The 19,835-nt window shown below is 68.6% G+C and overlaps 3 protein-coding genes across 3 annotated transcripts; 1 reads left to right on the plus strand and 2 right to left on the minus strand.

Moving 5' to 3' along the window:
* Positions 1-2,875: 2,875 nt before the first annotated feature.
* Positions 2,876-5,363, minus strand: ACTG1 (actin gamma 1). The gene is made up of 6 exons (XM_088536016.1): positions 5,327-5,363; positions 4,703-4,835; positions 4,373-4,612; positions 3,647-4,085; positions 3,375-3,556; positions 2,876-3,275 (listed from the first exon to the last, which is right to left on the minus strand). The coding sequence occupies exons 2-6, from the start codon at positions 4,823-4,825 to the stop codon at positions 3,132-3,134; spliced, it is 1,128 nt and encodes a 375-aa protein (XP_088392142.1). The 5' UTR covers positions 4,826-4,835; positions 5,327-5,363; the 3' UTR covers positions 2,876-3,131.
* A 3,103-nt stretch (positions 5,364-8,466) lies between these two features.
* FSCN2 (fascin actin-bundling protein 2, retinal) lies at positions 8,467-11,630 on the plus strand. Its single transcript, XM_088535808.1, has 5 exons — positions 8,467-9,289; positions 10,310-10,466; positions 10,542-10,663; positions 10,741-10,908; positions 11,418-11,630. Exons 1-5 carry the CDS (start codon positions 8,467-8,469, stop codon positions 11,621-11,623), a joined length of 1,476 nt encoding a protein of 491 aa, XP_088391934.1. The 3' UTR covers positions 11,624-11,630.
* Positions 11,631-12,391: 761 nt separating this feature from the next.
* FAAP100 (FA core complex associated protein 100) lies at positions 12,392-19,636 on the minus strand. Its single transcript, XM_088535843.1, has 9 exons — positions 19,440-19,636; positions 18,495-18,613; positions 17,222-18,210; positions 16,138-16,291; positions 14,784-15,556; positions 14,329-14,465; positions 13,002-13,118; positions 12,769-12,855; positions 12,392-12,524 (listed from the first exon to the last, which is right to left on the minus strand). The coding sequence occupies exons 1-9, from the start codon at positions 19,602-19,604 to the stop codon at positions 12,396-12,398; spliced, it is 2,670 nt and encodes an 889-aa protein (XP_088391969.1). The 5' UTR covers positions 19,605-19,636; the 3' UTR covers positions 12,392-12,395.
* Positions 19,637-19,835: the final 199 nt, after the last annotated feature.

A 19,835-nucleotide genomic window follows, 5' to 3' on the forward strand; every position in this document is an offset into this window, starting at 1 on the left:
GGATGCAGGATCCGGCCTCAGGTGCAGGCTGTGCCCTGAGAATGGAGGAGGAAGAAGAGGCTGCAGGAGAGGTGGGGACTGGGGAGGAGGAGGAGGAAGATGTCGGGGTGGGGCGGATGCAGGAGCAGGGAGCTGGATGCGGGAGGAACGGGGTGGAAGATGCAGCAGGGAGCTGGATGCAGGATGGAAGATGCAGCAGGGAGCTGGATGCAGGATGGAAGATGCAGCAGGGAGCTGGATGCAGGAGGAGGGGGGTGGAGGAAGGAGGAGGGAGCTGGATGCAGGAGGAAGATGGATGCGGGAAGGGGGATGTGTGGGAGGAGCGGGAGATGGATGCGGGGGGGAGGAGCACGCGGCGGGGGGCGGGGCCGAGCCCCGGGCGGGGCGGGGCGGGGGGGAGGGAGGAGGCCGCGCACTCCCTCCCCACGTGGGCCCGGACGGGCAGGCAGCGCTCGCTCGCCATTGGCCGCGCCGCAGCCAATCAGAGCGCGCCGGGGCGCAGCGCGCCGCGCCCATTGGCTGGCGGGGAGCCCTTTTGTTCTCACCACCCGGGTGCCTTTAACCCTGTCCGGGCGGCGGGGACAAAGGGGCGGGGGGGACAAAGGGGCGGGGGGGGCGAGAGAGCACGAGGTGCTGGGGGGGGGGGGTCTGCAGAGGCGCGGGGACACGGGGGGACCCTGGGGAGCTGCAGGGGACACGGGGGGGCTGCGGGGGACACGAGCAATGCGGGGGCGGCAGGGGACAGGGCGGGGCTGCAGAGCGCGCAGGAGGCGACAACGGGCGCGTGGCCTTTGCAGGGGCGGGGGTGGCTGCACGGGAGCCCCGGGGCTTGCGGGGGGCACCTGGAGGGGGGCGCCGGGGAGGGGGGGGTCCCCACGGGCCGCTCGCGCTGAGGCCCCGCGCGCTCGTGTCACGCGGCGGGGCGGTGCTGCCCCCTCGCGGCCGCCCCCGGCGCGGCGCGTGGGGGGGGTGCGGGATGGAAGGAGGGAGGATGCGGAGATGGAGGGAGCGGGGGGGCTGCAGGGACACATGGAAGGACGCGGGGACACATGGATGGACGCGGGGACACAGGGACACATTGCTGGCTGGCAGCGCGGACAAATGGAGGGACAGCTGGAGGGCTGCAGGGAGCAGCAGCTGGAGCGGGGGACGGGGCGGGGGGGTCTATGGGCAGGGGGGGGTCCCCTCGCAGGGCTGAGCACGGGGCTGGACCCCCCCCCGTGTCCCCCACAGCAGGGCCCGAGTCCCCGAGCTGTGGCCAAAGCACTAGGGGGGAGCGGAGGCAGCAGAGGCTGCGCCGTGGGGCACAGCCCCCCCGCAATGTGGGGCACAGACCCCCGCAATGTGGGGCACAGCCCCCCCCCAATGTGGGGCACAGACCCCTCGCAATGTGGGGCACAGCCCCCCCCCAATGTGGGGCACAGACCCCCGCAATGTGGGGCACAGCCCCCCCGCAATGTGGGGCACAGACCCCCGCAATGTGGGGTACAGACCCCCCCGTACCAAGAGGCGCAGCCGCCCCCCCCGCCACAGCCTGGCCAGCAGCCGGTCACCCCAGCACTGACCTCTTGCTCGCACACCTCACGCGTGCTGGCTGGGCCGGGGCCACCACGGCAGCGTGTGCCCAGGAAAGGCACCACAGGGACTCAGGGCCCTTGGCCAGGAGGCAAGTGACACCCCCCCACCCCAATGGGCCCTCCCGTTCCCCTTGGCCAGCCCCAGGGTGGCCCTTGGGGCTGCTTTTCCTCTCGGGGCCCCATGTGGCCACCAGCTGCAGAGCCTCCTTTTCCGCAGGGACAAGGGCCCTGGGATCACAAGGACTGCCCCAGCACCTCAACCCGGCCAAGGGGCTGCCCGCTGCTCCGCGATGCGGCGCACGGCCCAGCACGGTGCCGGTAACGAGAGGGTCTCGGTGTCCCTGCAGGAGCAAGGACGGCCATCAGGGAGCTGCCACCCAGGGAAATGCCCCAACGCAGCTTCCCGCAGCGCTGCCGCTCTGCCCTTGGCAGGGAGAAACCGCTGCCAGGCTTAGAGAAAGCCAGGGAGAAGCCGGGATTAGGGAATTAGGCAGGCAGGAGGTGAGTGCAGGGGCAGAGGGCACCCAGCACAGCCCCTCCAGCACCCTGGCAAGGGAACTGCTATTTTTAAACTCAACAAGCAGGGCTTGGGCAAGCTTTGAAGTGCCAGGACTTAAGAGGCAGCTTTCCTGGAAACAGGAGCAGGAAGCTCTGATCCCAGCAATGGCTCAGAGCCAGATGAGCCCAGGGAAGGCAGCTCCCTCCTCCCAGCCCCATCCCCAAGGAACAGACACTCCAGTGAACTTTTAACTGCAGCGCTTTTTTATTTTCCTTACACAATGATGTGTTGTTGGGCATTGCAATTTCTCAACTTTAGGATGACTTACAAATTTTGGTTTCCTACTGTCATGTGAGAACATTAAGGCAACGTACAAAAATCTTACATAAATTAAACTTGATGCATAAATTTACAGGTGTAAATGCAAAGTTTCTGCAACTCAAGTTGAGGAACTTCAGCCCCATGATGTTTTACCAGGATAGAGGTGGGGAGGAAAATGAAGACTGGTTCATAAGGCTTGGATGTGATATGTTTCCCAACCTTGCTAGAACGGCAGCAACAGAAGTGAATTCTTGATGGACTCCTACCAGCCTCTACACGAAATCTGGAATACTCCACACTGAATGTACTGGAAGTCTGACTCCAAATACCCTGTACAGATCTGCCTCGTGCCCCAGTGCGGGCACCCTGGGAGCAGTGTCCCTGTCAGGAGAGCGAGCTGGGCTCCCCACAAGCACAAAATCAACCTTAGCAAGGACGTCCCCGCAGCAAGGCCCCTGCCCAAGGCCCGGGCCAGATGTGTACAGGGTACTGCGCTAAGGTGGACACTGAGGGACAGTTAACTTGAATACAAGGTCAAATCAAGTGACAGCTCAACAATCCAGTGCTGACATTTGTCTAACATCAGATACAGACTTTCCAAGGGCAAGTTTTCTTTTGAAAGAAGGCTTATTCCAGTTTTATGAGGCTAGCATGAGGTGTATCGATTTGCCTGGGCAAACGTATACTAGTGAAACAACCCACGCAGCAGGTGCAGGCACCTGCCAGCAGTCCGTTTAGAAGCATTTACGGTGGACAATGGATGGGCCGGACTCATCATATTCCTGCTTGCTGATCCACATCTGCTGGAAGGTGGATAGAGACGCCAGGATGGACCCACCGATCCAGACTGAGTATTTGCGCTCAGGTGGGGCAATGATCTGCAAGAGAAGAGGAGCAGTCAGGGCTGTCCTGCTGCCTCACACCACCCCCAGGGACCAGCGCCTCCATCCATGGTGGGAGCACAGAACATTTCTTACCTTGATCTTCATCGTGCTAGGTGCCAGGGCTGTGATTTCCTTCTGCATCCTGTCAGCAATTCCGGGGTACATCGTGGTACCACCAGACAATACTGTGTTGGCATACAGGTCCTTCCTGATGTCTACATCACACTTCATGATCGAGTTGAAAGTGGTCTCATGGATGCCACAAGACTCCATGCCTGGGGGGAAAGAGTCACCGGCAGGTTAGTACTCACACAGCCACAGCAGCCCCACAACCCAGCAACGTTACTGCCCTGCACCAAACCTACCCAGGAAGGAGGGCTGGAAAAGGGCCTCCGGACACCGGAATCGCTCGTTGCCAATGGTGATGACCTGGCCATCGGGCAGCTCATAGCTCTTCTCCAGGGAAGAGGAGGAGGCAGCAGTGGCCATCTCCTGCTCGAAGTCTAGGGCAACATAGCACAGCTTTTCCTTGATGTCACGGACAATCTCCCTTTCGGCTGTTGTGGTGAAGCTGTAGCCTCGTTCTGTCAGGATCTTCATGAGGTAGTCGGTGAGGTCACGGCCAGCCAAGTCCAGACGCAGGATGGCGTGGGGCAGAGCGTAGCCCTCGTAGATGGGCACGGTGTGGGTGACACCATCCCCAGAGTCCATAACAATCCCAGTGGTACGACCAGAGGCGTACAGGGACAGCACGGCCTGGATGGCAACGTACATGGCTGGGGTGTTGAAGGTCTCGAACATGATCTGCAAGAGAGAAGTCTTTCAGCGTGGAGCCAGCAAACCAACTCAGTCACACCTGTGTTAGAACATGCATGCTGACATGCAAAAACTGATGTGTGAAAGAAAAGCAAGGAGTGCAGGCAGAAACACAAATGAAAGAAACCTGAGACGTCAAGGAGGAAATGCCAGGAGTAGAGAACCCTGAAAATATTGGGAGAAAAAAAAAGAAAAAACCTCAGGTTTATGATGCCAGAACAAAAGAGGGTTTATGAAGATGAAGGTGAGTAATGATTACTGTCCAGTAAGTGTACCTGTGTCATCTTCTCTCTGTTGGCCTTAGGGTTCAGAGGAGCCTCTGTGAGCAGGACAGGGTGCTCCTCAGGAGCCACACGCAGCTCATTGTAGAAGGTGTGATGCCAGATTTTCTCCATGTCATCCCAGTTGGTGACAATACCATGCTCAATGGGGTACTTCAGGGTGAGAATTCCTCTCTTGCTCTGGGCCTCATCACCCACATAGCTGTCCTTCTGTCCCATGCCAACCATGACACCCTAGGAAAAAAGGCATGGTGAGTAAGTCTCTGCGCAGCAGCACCGCTCCGACGCGCCCACCGCCCGCAGCACAGGGCGCTCCCTGCTTACCTGGTGCCTCGGGCGCCCCACGATGGAGGGAAACACGGCACGGGGGGCATCATCGCCTGCAAAGCCAGCTTTGCACATGCCGGAGCCATTGTCGATGACGAGCGCTGCGATTTCTTCTTCCATTTTGCAAGATCTGGCAGGCGGAGACAGAGAGCCCTCACTGAGCCGCGCCTGGGCAGCCCTACCGTGCCCGCCGCCACGTCACGCGCGCGCCAAGCCCCAGGAGACCGCGCTGGCAGCGGGCCAGACCCAGCCCTGGCCCCGGGGGGGCTGCGGCAGCCGGGCCGCCTCCCCGGCCGCTCCCCGCGCTTTTTCCCCCCCAGTCGCCGTTTGAATCTCCCGCGCCCTGACGTCACCCGCCGCGGCAGCCAATCGCACGCCGCCCCGCTCCGCCTCGCGCCCCCTCCCCCCCTTAACGGCCCGGCTCCCATTGAACCGGGCGAAACGGCGGGCGGGGCGGGGGGGCCGCGGCCCGCGAGGCGGCAGGTACGAGCGCACCGCAACCACCCCCCCCCGCCGGTGCCCACCCCCACCCCCGTTAACGGGAAGCGGCGCGGGCCACGCCCTAACGGCCCCAAGCGCCCCGCGGGCGAGGGCCGCCGCGGCGGGCGGGCGGGCCGGTACCTGTGCGGAGGTGGAGGACGAGGCTTCTGGCGCTGCGGGGAGACGCTGCCGCCTGCTCTGCTGCCGCCGGCTGAGTGAGACCGTGCGGCTGCCAGCGCCGCGCTTTTATACGCGGGCCGCGCTGGCCCGGCCCCGCCGGCCGAGAACATCGCCATATATGGAGATCTTTCAGAAACACGCGCTCCCATTGGCTGGCGCCCACCCGGCCACGTGGGGCGCCCGGCCGGGCTGCCCCCGCCCCGCGGCACCCCGGAACCTGCATGGGGCGGGGGGCGGTGGCCCCGGTACCGGTCCGGGCAGCGCCCCGCGCCCCCCCGGCACCGCTCCCCCCCGGCACCGCCGGTCCCACCGCTCCCGTCACCCCCCCGGCAGCGCCGGGCACCCCAAGGCGACACCGGGCAGTGCCTGGGCAGCGCCGTGCACCTCAGAGACGGCACCGTGCAACCCCTGGCACCGCCGGGTGAACCGGGCACCCCCCGGCAGCGGCGGGCACCCCAGGATGACAGCGGGCATCCTGGGCAACCCCCCCAGCAGCAGCGGACACCCCAAGGACTGTACCAGGGTTGTCACACTGTGCACCGCCCCAGCAGCACCATGCACCCCCCCGGCTGGCACTGTGCACCCCCAAACAGCACCATGCAACCTAAATCTGCACCGGGCACCCCCTGAACAGCACCATGCACCCCCCAGGTAACACTGTGCACCCCCAGACAGCACCATGCAACCTAAAACTGCACATTGCACCCCCTGAACAGCACTGTGCACCCCCCAGGTAGCACTGTGCGCCCCCAGACAGCACCATGCAACCTAAAACTGCACCGGGCACCCCCTGAACAGCACCATGCACCCCCCAGGTAACACTGTGCACCCCCAGACAGCACCATGCAACCTAAAACTGCACATTGCACCCCCTGAACAGCACCGTGCACCCCCCAGGTAGCACTGTGCGCCCCCAGACAGCACCATGCAACCTAAAACTGCACTAGGCACCCCCAAACAGCACCATGCACCCCCCGGCTGGCACTGTGCACCCCCAGACAGCACCATGCAACCTAAAACTGCACCGGGCACCCCGTGGGCAGCACCTTGCACCCTGGACACGGCCCTGTGCAAGCCCAGGGGACCCCCAGGGAAGCGCCGGGCACCCCTTGCACGGCACCCGCAGGCCGTGCATGGACATGGGTGACTCCCGCGCAGCGCTGTGCGCCCCACGGGGACACCAAGCGCTTTGGGGTGTCCCTGTCCCCGTGTCCCGTCCTGCTGCCGCGCGGGCCGCACGAGCAGCACGTGCCACGGCCGGGGCGACGCGCAGGGGCCGCGGCCGAGCGCTGTGCCCGTCGCATGGACACCGGGCCCTGCGCGGCCTTGTCCTCGGGCGGGGGCCACCGCGATGCCAGGCCCGGGCGGGTGCAGGTAGCCGTCCCGTCCCATCCCGAGCCGTCCCGTCCCGCCGCCTGCCTATATTAGGAGAAACCAGGGCCGCGGCGCGGCCGCGCCTCAGCCCGAAACCGCCCACGGGCCGCCCGGCCCCGGGACCTTGGCCCCGCCGCGGCGGGAGGAGGAGGAGGAGGAGGAGGAAGCAGCCGCGGGGCTGGCGCTGAGTCACCGCGGCCCCCGGAGCCGGCCCCGTCGCCGCGGCGACGCGCGGTACCCCCCCCGTTGCCATGGCAACGGCGGGGTGTTGGCACGGGGAGGGGGGGACACGGGGACCCAGGGTGGCCCCGGGTGACCAGGCACCGCCATCGTCCCCGGGGCTGACCCCGGTCCCCGCCGTGCCGAGGCCCGGTGCGGTTTCCATCCCGGCCCTGCTCCCATCCCAATCCTGCTCCCAGCTCCGCTCCCAGGCCCGGCTCACATCCTACCCCGGATCCCAGCCCTCATCCCGCCCCCCTGCCCTGGGCCTAACCCCGATCCCAACCCTAATCCCAACCCCATCCCTCCCTCCGGCCCCACCCCTAATCCCAGCCCTCACCCACACCCCATCCCTAACCCCAATCCCAGCCCTAACCCCAATCCTGACCCCAACTGCATCCCTGCTCCCATCCTTCCGCCCCCCAGTCCCCTCCTGCTCCCAGCCCCAGCATCCCCATCCCAGATCCCCGTGCCTATCCCATCCCTATTCCCAGTCGGCTCCCCTCCACAGCCCCTGCATCCCCCCACACTGGGCCACCCTGAATGCAACCGGGCAGGGAGGGAATGCAGGGAATGGAGGGAATACAGGGATGAGGCCGGGCTCGGCAGCGCCCGCGGCGGCGCCGATCCCGCCTCCGGCAGCGCGGGGCCGTCACGAACGCGTCGGGCCTCAGCGCCGCCGCGGGGGGGGGACAGGGGTGGGGACAGGCAGGTATAAGAGCGGCCCCGCGGCGCCTCCCGCGCCGGCCGGCCCGGAAAGCCGAGCCGCATCCGGATCCGTTTCCGCGGGCGGCCGGCGGCAGCGCGGCCCGGCTCGGGTGACGTGCGCGCCCGCCGGGGGGCCCGGCCCCCACGCTGTAAGAGAGAGCCGGCCCATGAAAAAGTCATGAGGCACCCAATCCCCGGGACCTATTTTCGGGAACAATAACTCCGGCGGCCGCGGACACCGGAGCCGCCGCGCGGCACGGGGTGGGGGGGCAGCTCCCCCGGTCCCGCCGGCCCCAGCGGGAGCCGGGACGCCCGGCCCCGCGCTCCCCCGGTGCAATGACTTGGCGGACACCAGCGCAATGAGCTGCAGGCAGCCTCAGCCCTGCACCCCCATAGGCCGCAGCGGGACGGGACGGGCAGGGGGTCGCCGTGACCCCGATCCGGGCGCGGAGGGATTTGGGGCCGCAGGACAGATGGAGGCTGAGGGCCCCAAAGCGGGATAAAAGGTTTAAGCTAATCAAAATGCCCGGCTAATTGCTAAGGCGCTTAGGGGCCGCGCCGGGCGGGAGGCGACCTCGCGCCGAATCAGAGGCGCCGGTAACCCAAGCCCGCCCGGGCAACGGATACGGCGGCCGCGCGCGCCCGGATCGGGTTCCCGCGCGAGTTTTCCACCCGCGGGCACGGGCAGCGGCCGGCGCGGCTGCCGGAGCCCCGGAGCGGGCGCCCTCGCTCCCTGCTCCCATTCCCAATCCCCTCTCCGCGCCGCTCCGCCGCGCGCGCGGGCGCCGCCAACGCGGAAGATGCCAACGAATGGGATCCACCAGGCGCTGAAGATCCAGTTCGGGCTCATCAACTGCGAGAGCCGCTACCTGACGGCCGAGGCCTTCGGCTACAAGGTGAACGCGTCGGCCGCCAGCCTCAAGCGCAAGCAGATCTGGACGCTGGAGCAGGACGAGGCCGACGGCTCCGTGGTCTTCCTCAAGAGCCACCTGGGCCGCTACCTGGGCGCGGACCAGGACGGGCAGGTGCGCTGCGAGGCGGAGCGGCCGGGCCGCGATGAGCGCTTCCGCGTCATCACGCAGTCGGACGGGCGCTGGGCGCTGCAGTCGGCGCCGCACCGGCGCTTCTTCGGCGGCCGCCAGGACCGGCTCTCGTGCTTCGCGCCCAGCGTCACCGAGGGCGAGCTGTGGAGCGTGCACCTCGCCATGCACCCGCAGGCCAACCTGCTGAGCGTGAGCCGGCGCCGCTACGCGCACCTCAGCGCGCACGAGGACGAGATCGCCGCCGACAGCAACCTGCCCTGGGGCGTCGAGGCGCTCATCACGCTCTGCTTCCAGGACAAGAAGTACTGCCTGCGCACGGCCGACGAGCGCTACCTGCGCTGCGACGGCGCGCTCGTGCCCGAGCCCGGCGCCCGCACCGCCTACACGCTCGAGTTCAAGGCGGGCAAGCTGGCCTTCAAGGACTGCGACGGCAAGTACCTGGCGCCCACGGGGCCCACGGGGACCCTCAAGTCCGGGCGCAGCTCCAAGCCGGGCAAAGACGAACTCTTCGACCTGGAGGAGAGCCACCCCCAGGTGGTCTTCACGGCCGCCAACGGCAGATACGTCTCCATCCGGCAAGGTAGGTGCGAGGGTGGCCGCGCGGAAGGGGACGATGATCCGGGTGCTGCTCCCTGGGGACATGGGGACCCTGCGGGCTGGGGGTATCCTGGGCCCTGCTGCAAAGAGGGGTGCAACGATGCAGGGCTGTGCATGTGCGTGTGTGTGTATACATTGCTGTGCAGGTGGGCATAGGGCTACATGCGCATGTGCGCATGCGTGTGTGCACACACCGCTGCACGGGTGCATGCATGTGCATGCTCTTTTGCATGCATGCATGTCTGGTTGTATGTGCGTGCATGAGCATGGCTGCATGTGCACGTATGCTTGTGTGCAGTCGCACGCATGCAGGTCTGTGCAGCGCCGTGTGGGTGCATGCATGTGCATGCTCTTTTGCATGCATGTATATCTGGTTGTATGCGTGTGCATGGGCACGGCTGCATGTGCACGTATGCTTGTGTGCAGTCGCACGCATGCAGGTCCCTGCAGCGCCGCGTGGGTGCATGCGTGCACAGGGCTCAGTGCGGGGGGGTGTGCACAGGGGCGCACGCAGCTCGGTGCATTGCTGCACACGCGTGTGGACGTGCAGGGCTGCGTGTGCACGTGTGCTCGCGTGCAGCACAGCGCCTACGTGTGCTCTAGAGGGGACTGCGCTTGCACGTGGATTTGTGCACGGGGCTCCGTGCAGTGCAGCGCTTTGCATGGGGCTGTGCGTGTGCAACGTCGCGTGTCCCTGTGCACGCAGGGGCACACGCGTGGGACACCCGGGGTCCCCGTCCCCGCTTGCCCGGCCGCGCGGTGGCCCCGGCCGCCCCGGGAGGGCGCCCGCCCGGTGCCAAGCGGCTTAGGGCCGGTGACGGTGGCGGGCGGGCTATAAATAGGGGTTTTGTGCGCGCGGCGCTAACCAGATGGACGCGGCCGCAATCAGATTAACGAGCCCAATTAGGGCGATTGTTTGCAGCGGGATTTAGCGCCGCCCGGGCAGGCGGTGGGGCCGGGAGGGGGCGCGGGGTCGGTGCCCACGGCCGCTCCGCTCCCGCAGGCGTCAACGTCTCCGCGAACCAGGACGAGGAGCTGAACCACGAGACCTTCCAGCTCCAGATCGACGGCGACACCAACAAGTGCAGCCTGCACACCAACGCGGGCAGCTACTGGACCCTGGTGGCCCACGGGGGCATCCAGGCCGTGGCCACCGAGGCGTGAGTGCGGGGCCGGGGCGCTCGGGGCGCGGGGGGCCGGCGGGCGCCGCGGCTCACGCTCTGCTCTCGCGCCAGCGCCGCCAACACCATGTTCGAGATCGAGTGGCGCGGGCGGCGCGTGGCCCTGCGCGCCAGCAACGGCAAGTACGTGTGCACCAAGAAGAACGGGCAGCTGGCGGCCGTCAGCGACGCCGTGGGTGAGTGGAGTGGGCGCCGCGCGGGGCCGGGGCTGCGGGGCCGCGCGGGCGCCGCCGACCGCCCCGCTGCCCCGCAGGGGAGGACGAGGAGTTCACGCTGAAGCTCATCAACCGGCCCATGCTGGTGCTGCGCGGCGAGCACGGCTTCGTGTGCCACCACCGCGGCTCCAACCTGCTCGACTCCAACCGCTCCGTCTACGACGTCTTCCGCATCGTCTTCAGCGACGGCGCCTACCAGATCCGAGGTGAGCGGCAGGACCAGGTCCCATTGGTGGCACTGGGTCCCATTGGTGGCACCGGGTCCTGCTGGCGGCACCAGGTCCCATTGGCGGCACCGGGTCCCAGTGGCGACACCAGGTCCCATTGGTGGCACCGGGTCCCATTGGTGGCACCGGGTCCTGTTGGTGGTGCCAGGTCCCATTGGCAGCACCAGGTCCCATTGGTGGCACTGGGTCCCATTGGTGGCACCGGGTCCTGCTGGCGGCACCAGGTCCCATTGGCGGCACCAGGTCCCATTGGCGGCACCAGGTCCTGCTGGCAGCACCAGGTCCCATTGGTGGCACCGGGTCCTGTTGGTGGTGCCAGGTCCCATTGGCAGCACTGGGTCCCGCTGGTGGCACCGGGTCCCATTGGTGGCACCGGGTCCTGTTGGTGGCACCGGGTCCCGTTGGCGGCACCGGGTCCCATTGGCGGCACCGGGTCCCACCGGTGGCTCCGGGTCCCGCTGATGGCGCCTTGTGGCTCCGCTCCGCAGGCCAGGGGGGCAAGTTCTGGTACGTGGCGAGCAGTGGCGCCGTGTGCAGCGACGGGGACCTCTCCGAGGATTTCTTCTTCGAGTTCCGGGAGCGCGGGCGCGTCGCCATCAAAGGGAAGAACGGGCGCTACCTGCGCGGGGACGCGGCGGGGACGCTGCGTGCCGACGGCGAGGCCGTGCTGCGCGCCACGCTCTGGGAGTACTGAGCGGCGCCTCCGGGATGGCGGCGGCTCCGTCCCTGCCCGATCCCCCCCTGCTCCTGGCATTAAAGCCCCTCTGGATTGCACGGCGGGAGCCGCGTCCTCCTTGGCCGGCGAGCTCGGTGCAGCCGCCCGGTGCTGCCGGGCCCCACGCGTCACTCCTGGGCCCGCGGGCGCAGCTGGACCCGGCAGAGCCGCCTGGGTGCCCACGGGTCGCACAGGAGCGGGGTCTGGAACCTGCTCCATGAGAATGGGGGTGGCAGGGGGGTCCTGCGGGACCCCATGGGAGTGGGATGCTGGGATGGGTGATCCTAGCGGATAGTGGCCCCACATGGGGCCAGTGGCAGCCACCCCCCGCCCCAGCGGCGACAAGAAGGAGACGGGACGGCCGAGCAGCACGAGCGCTTTCATGGCACACGACACGGTACAGAGCGCAGCGCCGCGCGGACACCGTGCCAGGACGCGGCTCTTCCCGCACGGAGCGGGCCCAGGAATGCCGGGAGTGGAGCCCCCACCCTGCCCAGCAGCAAGCGGGAGCCCCGGGCCGCCCCGCGCCCGGCGCATCCCCATCCCGGGAAGGCGGTGGGGCCGCACCGGGAGCCCACGGGGCGGCAGGGCCAGCCCGGGAGCCCCGCGCTGCCACCGGGCGGCTCTTTGGGAAGAGGCGCCGGATGCGCCCGCGCTGCCCCCGACACGAGCACGACACACGCACACACACACACGCACACCGGCCCCGCTGCGCGCGCCGCGGCCGTCGCCGTCGCCGCGCCGGCCCCGCTCACAGCACCACGAGGCTGGGGTTGCGCAGCTGCCGGTAGACGTGCAGGAGCTTCTCGGCGGCCGCCCCGTCGCCGTCGTCGCTGCACGGTGGCCGCTCCCGCAGGGACTGCGCCTCCTTCAGCAGCATCTGCGGGAGGCCAAGGGCGTCGGGAGAGGGAAGGGCGTCGGGAGAGGCACCAAGGGCATCGAGAGAGGGAAGGGTGTCGGGAGAGGCGCCAAGGGCATTGGGAGAGGGAAGGGTGTCGGGAGAGGCGCCAAGGGCGTCGGGAGAGGGAAGGGTTTCGGGAGAGGCGCCAAGGGCATTGGAAGAGGGAAGGGTGTCAGGAGAGGTGCCAAGGGCATTGGGACAGGTGCCGCGGGCCAGTGCTCACCTCATGGTTCGCCTGAATCTGGCGCAGATACTGCATGCGCAGGTCGGGGGGGCCGCTGCCCTGCGCCGCCTGCTCCAGCACCAGTGCCTGCGGGATGCGGGATGTGGGAGCGGAGCTCATTGCCCGCCGGCTCCGCGGGGCCGCCCCGGCACAGGGACAGCGGGACATGTCCCCATCGCGCTCAGCAATGGCCCCCGGCAGGGCCGGGGAAGCGGGCGGCGCGGGCAGCGTACCTGGATGCGCCGGATCACGGCGTGGTGCACCCGGCACATGTCCGCCAGGGACGGGCTCTCCATGAGGATCTCCACGGCCTGGATGGGGCCCGCGGGGCTCAGGTCGTTCATGGCCACCTGCGACACGGAGCACAGCGTCACTGCGGCTGCGCAGGGGACACGCGGGCGCCTGCCCGTCCTATCCCGTCCCCGCTGCCGCATGCCAGCCCATCCTCGGGTGAAGCAGCAGCTGGGAAAGCCACCTCGGACCAGCCCCTCGAGGGGAACGTGGCCCCCCGCACTCGGAAGCATCAGCCAGCCCTAGCTGAGGCCTCTCGCGCTCATTGCACCCCCACGGGGACCTGCGTCCCAGCAAGGTGCCTCTGCCAGAGGGCTCCTCTGTGCTGGGACGACTCGATGCCCATTCCCTGCCACCCCGGCGGGTTTAATCCCGCGGGCTCAGCGGGGCCGCCCATCGCGCTGGCAACGCTGGTGCTCTCAAGTGTGAAGCAACCCGAGCCACGTCGCTGCCGCGCGCGCAGGGTCAACCAGCCGTGGCGGGACAGCCGGGAGCAATTAGTATTTTTCCTTCGCGCTTAGAGAGGGATTTTCGCATTAAAGGGGAGAAAGCTGCAGCAGATGAGATTTAAATCCCAAACCCAGCCACGTTTTCCCCGCGCTCTGCAGAATTAGCAAAGCGCAGCAGGACAAACGAGCAGGGAAAGCTCGTTGCTTCCCACAGCCACAGGCCAGGGCATGGCCCGGGGTTGCCAAGTCTCTGCGGGGCCAGGCAAGGGGACGGCTGTGTGCGGGGACAGCGCGGGGACACGGCGGCACCGCTCTGCAGCCTCCACGCACCGGCCACAGGGGCTCCGCTCCGCTCATCCCAACCTCCCCGTGACCTGGGCGGACGACGGTTCCCCAAAAGGCCAGACTCCACCTTGGACTTGTTCCCAGCCACTTGGGTGACCTGGCAGTGCCACGTGCCCTGTGCCACCTCAAGGGTAAGCCCTGCCGGGAGCTGCGGAGACCCACACGGGGCCTCACGGATCGGGCAAACCGGTGACGGGACGGCGGGAGAAGCTGCGCGCAGCTGGGAGGGGAATCCTGCCCTTCCCTGCATGGTGCAGGAGCAGGGCGCAGGGCCACTGCCCGTGCGGGAAGGGAGGGGACAGCGTCTGGGGACAGCCACAGCCGGAGGGCAGCTCAGGGCTGGTGGGAAGGGGAGCAGCAGCCTGAGGTTGTCCCCGGCCAGGAGGCTGTGCATGGTACCGCAGAGCCACGTGTGGGGACGGCGGCGCGGGGGGCAGGGTCCCGGGCGCGCGGGCGCTCTCCGGTCGGCGCTTGCCTCTCGCACGAGCAGCTGCACCTCTCCTCCGTCCGGCGCGGCGCCGCGCACGGCCGCCACCTCCGCGCCGCGCAGCGCCTCGGCCGCCGCGTTCTCGGCCAGCAGCCAGCGCAGCGTGGCACAGCTCAGCGGCACGCCTGGGGACAGCAAGAGAGCGGCTCGGCACGGCACAGCACGGCACGGCCAGGGCCCTCCCGCCGCAGCCCTGCGACGGGCCACGCTCGGTGGTGCCAGCGCCAGCCCCCGAGACGCTGGTGACGGTGAACGGGGACACACGGACACCAGGGAAGGGCCAGCGGCCACCCCGGCCTCACAGCCGGGTCTGCAGCACACGGCTCAGCCGCCCCGCGATGCCTCCAGGCTGGAAGGCGAGCGCGTCTCCGCAGGGATCCGCCCGGCGGAAGCGCCAGCCGCCTCCGGGACGCTGCTCTGCGGGCAGCATTGGAGGGACCCACCTGCGCTGGAGGTTTTCAGTGCGTTTTTCAGCAGCTCCGAGGACACCCTGATGGACGCCGCGGATGGCGGCGGGTTCCCGTCGCCCGGAGCGCGTGGTTCCTCGCCGTCGCTCCCCGCTTCGGGCTCCGTCTGCTCCCGGGACACCCGCAGGAAGGTCTCCACAGGGCCGGGGGCGGCAGGGAGGCCCTCGGGCGCGCGGGGGCCGCTCTCCAGGCGCAGGCACTGCAGCATGTCGATGGTGCACTCGCTCAGGGGCAGGCAGATGCCCTCCCTGTCCGGGGAGAGGATGGGCGAGTCGTCCGGCAAGAAGTCGTCCAGGGCCTCGCAAGAGTCGGAGCCGCTGCCCAGGATGTCCCGTAAACTGTAGTAGAGGGCACAGGAGATGGTCAGAGGCAGGTCCAGCTTGGTGTCCGCAGCGGAGCCCAGCGGCAGCGTCAGCTCCCTCTTGTTCCCGGGCAGGAGCTGGTCGATGGGGAAGGTGAAAGTGGTGCCGGAATCCACCGAATCCTCCTCTAAGGCACAGGGGCTGGCGAGGAGCTGCACGCACAGGGTCCAGCCCTCCTCCAGGCTGTACTCGCTGCAGTTCTCCAGCACGCAGGAGATGGTGGCGGTGTCCTGCAGCAGCAGGCAGCTCCAGTTGGCAGTGACCGTGCAGGCGATGGGCTTGTGGCCGTCCTGGCTGGAGAGCAGCGCCGCGCTCACGTTCATCACCTGGTTGAGGCTGGCGAGCGCGCGGTTCTTCTGATCCACCGCCTTCTTCAGGAAGGAGACCCTGCGGGGACAGCGCGGCGGCTGGGACGCCCCGAGGGACACGGAGAGGCTGAGCCTCAGCAACCGCCACCGCAGGGAGCATGAGCCAAGGGGTCCCGTGTCCTGCATCACCCCAGGATCGCCCCACATCGCTAGGGTGGCCCTGGGGTCCCTGCTGCTTGCGGCGCTGGCAAAGCCTTTCTGCCCACGGGCTCCTATTGGCCGAGGGGCTCCAGGCAGCAGGGTGAAACACGGGGGGCTCCAAACCCTGCTCACAGCATGGGCAGGTCCCGACCTGATGGCTGTGGGAACGGCCTGGCGAAGGGATGGGACCCGTTTGGGACCCGCGCAGCGCGTGGGTGGCCACAGGGGTTTACGGCAGCGCCTGCCTGGCACCCTCCTCTGCCACCTCCTGCCACGGGGCTGTAAACACCCACCCGCAGCACCCAGGAGCCGCCCGGCCCGCAGGGGAGAGGGCAGCCCCGCAGGGACTGACACTGCGGGGTGAGGAGCTGCCCCGCGAGGCTCCCGGAGGGAAGCGGAGCGCCGGCGCCGCGGCTGCTCCGCTGCCGACCGCTTCCTTGTCGGCAGCCCTGCCCTCACCTCTCTGAGGTGTTGCCGATGCCGGAGAGCAGCTCCTTGATCCTCTGGCCGACCTCGGCGGGCGTCAGGCGCGCGGCCGGAGCCTCCTCGGGGCTGCAGAGGCCGCAGCTCACGAGCCGCCCCTTGGCCGACAGGGCCAGCAGCTCCGATTCACCTGCGGGGACAGAGGCGCCACTGAGGGACGCAGCAGCGGGAGGGGACGGGGCGAAGGGAGGCACCGGCTAACGGCCGGAGCGGCCGCCCCGGGGGGACTTTGCCGGGGAATGCGGCAGGAGGCCCCTCTGGGCGCAGCCCCGCGTGCAGGAGCAGCGCGGCAGGGCCCTAGGGACAACGCAGCAGGCACCGGTGACACGGGACACGTCGCGTGCGAGACAGGGCTGCTCCCTGCATCCCCGCGGGGCCCGGCCATGCTCCCCGCAGCCCCAGGCGAGCGGCGGCAGCGGGGGGATGCGCCGGGGCTGCCACGCAGGGCCCTGGCACGAGGCGCATGGGGCCCACGGCGCTCTCAGGCGGTGCCCGGGGAGGCTCTCCGGCTCGCTGCCCGGCGTGCGGCCCCGCGGCACGGGGCTCACCTAGGGGCCAAGGGGCCCCTCGGCCCCGGGGACTCGGCCGCCCGGGCGGGCTCTGCGCTCTGCTCCGTGCCCAGGCCGTGCCCACGGAGCGGGGTTTGCACCGGGCTGCAGGGAGCCGCGCGTGCGGGCTCCGAGCGGCCGCCCCGGAGCCCCTCATCCCGCCTGGACGCCCTGTCTGGAACGGGTCTCGTTCCCGCTTACGTGGGTCTCCCTCGCACTCGCCTCTGCGCAGGGACCCAGGCGGGACGGGCACGGGCGCCCCGCACGGACCGGCCGCCTCCTGCAACGTCAAGGGGGAGCGGAGCCTCGCACGGCACCCCGAGCCCGGCACGCCTCGTGTCCGCATGCGCCACAGAAACGACTTACAACAACGAGGGGAGTCAACAAGCACGGACGGAGGACGGAGCCCAATCTGGACCGTAACGAGGGGTGGAGACGCACGGGCCGGAGCAGGCGGCTCCTCTGCCCCCTTCCACCCCCCGCCCCAGCGCGCTCCCCGCTGCTGGCAGTACCTTCTGCTGCCCGGGAGGACAAGGAAAGGGCCACAACACTACAGATACTTAAACTGGCCGGAGACAGGACCGGGGGCAGGACGCCCGCGGGGCTCTCCGCGTCCTCGGCGTCGGAGGCCTCGCTGGCCCAGTCCAGGTCGACGGCGGAGATGTCCGAGTGGGTGCTGTAGTACATGCGGCTGCCGCTGCTGCAGGCGGCGCACAGCACGGGCCCGCGCAGGTGGTACTCCCTGAGCTCCGGCACCGCCGCCGCGGCCCGCTCGTCCGCCTTCACGGCCACCATCTTGCCGTAGTGGCCCACGGCCACCACGCAGTCACAGCCGGCGTCGCCCACGAGCGCCTCGGCCTCCTCCTCCTCGTCCTCCGCCGCCCTGCGCTCCGTCCGCAAGGCCCCGATGAACACGATGGGCTCTTCCAGGTGGTGGAGGATCTTGACGGGCGGCTCCTGGCTCGACACGTCGCAGCCGCCGGCAGCCTGCGAGGAGCTGAGGGCCTTGAGCGGCACGGAGCAGAGCTGCCCGTCGGGGAAGCCGCACAGGATCATCGGGGACTCCAGCATGGCCGCGTCGACGCCGAAGAGCAGGCTGAAGAGCGGCTCCTCCAGCACGAAGCCCCCCGAGCACCAGGGCCCCTCGGCGGCGCCGGCGGCGGCGCCGGGCGCGGACGCACAGCACAGCACGGGCAGGAAGCGCGCGGCCGCGTCGGCCTCGGCGCCGGGGCCGAAGGCCACCTCGCTGACCTGCCGGTACGGCGGGCTCTCCTGCTCGGCCCGCGGCAGCTCGTGCAGCTTCATCCACCACTTGCCCTGCGCCTGCGACAGCGTGATGACAAAGCTGTTGAGCAGCGTGAACGTGCACAGCGTGGCGTCGGGGAAGACGCAGGCCTCCGAGTCCACCGGGAAGACGTCGGAAGGGCCGTCGCCTTCTTGGCCGCTGCCTTCCTGGCCGTCGCCTTCTTGGCCGTCGTCGCCGTCAGTCTGCTCCATTACCCTTGGAGCGAACACGGAAAAGCTCTCAGCCAAGCCGGGGGCGAAGCCAGCACGGCTCTTGGCTGCCTCTCGCCCTGGCCCGTGGAAGCCACCTCCCCAGCGCACGGTTTGTAGCATCTGCTGCAAAAAGAGCCGTGCGGAGGGAGCCAGCGCTCCCGCGGGCTGGTGCTCCGAACCGCTTAGCGCTCGTCGTCCCGCGGGACAGGGCACAGGGGCCGCGGGACGCAGCGACGTCCCCACGGGACGCGCGACGGGGGCTCCGCGCCGAGGTGACAGCGGCCTCACCTGCTCTGCTGCTCCAGGGACACGCAGTAGATCCCGCTGTGGGCGCAGAGGATGTAGAGCCGCTTGGGGACGGGGAGCAGCTCCACGTGCCACACCTGCTCGGGGCATTTGTACACGGCCTGGGTGGAAAAGCGGAGAGGGAATGTGGGATTCCCGCAGGAGCGCCCGGCAGCTCCGGGACGGCCGCCCGCGCAGCCAAGACGTCTCCGGCTCCACAGGGACGTTGCACAGAGGGCGACGGCACCTCCTGGATCACCAGGAAGCGGCTGCGGGACAACAGCGGCCGCTTCCCGCAAACCGGCATTCCCGGGAACAGGCAGCTCCGCAGCTTCCAGGGTGAGGAGCCCAGCAGGCCCGATGGGCTCCCCCGGGAATGGCTGCGTTTTCCGAGGAGCAGTGGGATGGGAAGGAGGGAAGCAGCAACACAGCGGCCGTCAGCACCTCGCGCTCCTGGGGGAGCGGGCAAGGAAAACGGGAATGCGGGAGCCCGTACGTGGTCTACTTTCCCGGGAAGGAGCACCGTGTGGGAAGCAAATCTTGATACTGCAGCGAGGGCTTTCTTAGAAATGGTAATAAGAACAAATTAAAAAAAGACGCTGTGTATAACTCAACACGACGACTGCTGTTAGTCACAGCAGAGACAATAGCGAAACCCTTTGTACATGCGAAATGAAAGAGGTGCCGCTTCATCCGAGAAGGGAAAAAAATAGGTCCTCCTGCCCCAATTAAATAGGGCTCGTGAGATCAGGAGAGGGGTCGAGCAGCGACACCCCCCGCGCCCCAGCAAGGGGCCTCGGCGCCAGGCCAGGTCCCTGTCCGGGGTCCCACGACCTGGGGGGGTCCGGGAAGGACCTGGGGTCAATCCGGAGCTTTCGGAGGCGGCAGCGCGGGGGGAAGGCGGCTCGGAGCCGCGTGCGGGCCGGGGCGTCCGGCGGCCCCGCTCACCTTGAGCACTTTTCCCTCCTGGTCGTAGACGTAGAGGAACTCGCTGCCGTTGGAGAGGTAGATCTCGTTCTCGTGGCACAGCACGCGCGGCTTGCCCGACACCAGCCCCCCGACCGGGCAGCAGAAGCCGGCCAGGTAGTCCACGCGGGGGCCCACGTGCGCCATGGCCGGGGCGCGGGCGGCGGCCTGGGGGCGCGGGGCGGCTCAGCGCGGGGCGGGGAGCCCGCGGGGAGCCCCGGGAACGGACGGGCCCCGGCGAGGGCCGCGGGTGCGAGCCCGGCCCGGGGCTGCGCGCGGCCCCCGAGCGTGTCCCGACCTCATCCCCGAGCGTGTCCCGACCTCATCCCCCAACGTGCCCCAAGCCTCAGTCCCCAACGTGCCCCAAGCCTCGGCCCC

Source organism: Tinamus guttatus, unplaced genomic scaffold (genome assembly GCF_059628265.1).
Source record: "Tinamus guttatus ecotype Peru unplaced genomic scaffold, ASM5962826v1 Tinamus_guttatus_pri_ptg000649l, whole genome shotgun sequence".
NCBI classification, from domain to species: Eukaryota; Metazoa; Chordata; class Aves; order Tinamiformes; family Tinamidae; genus Tinamus; species Tinamus guttatus.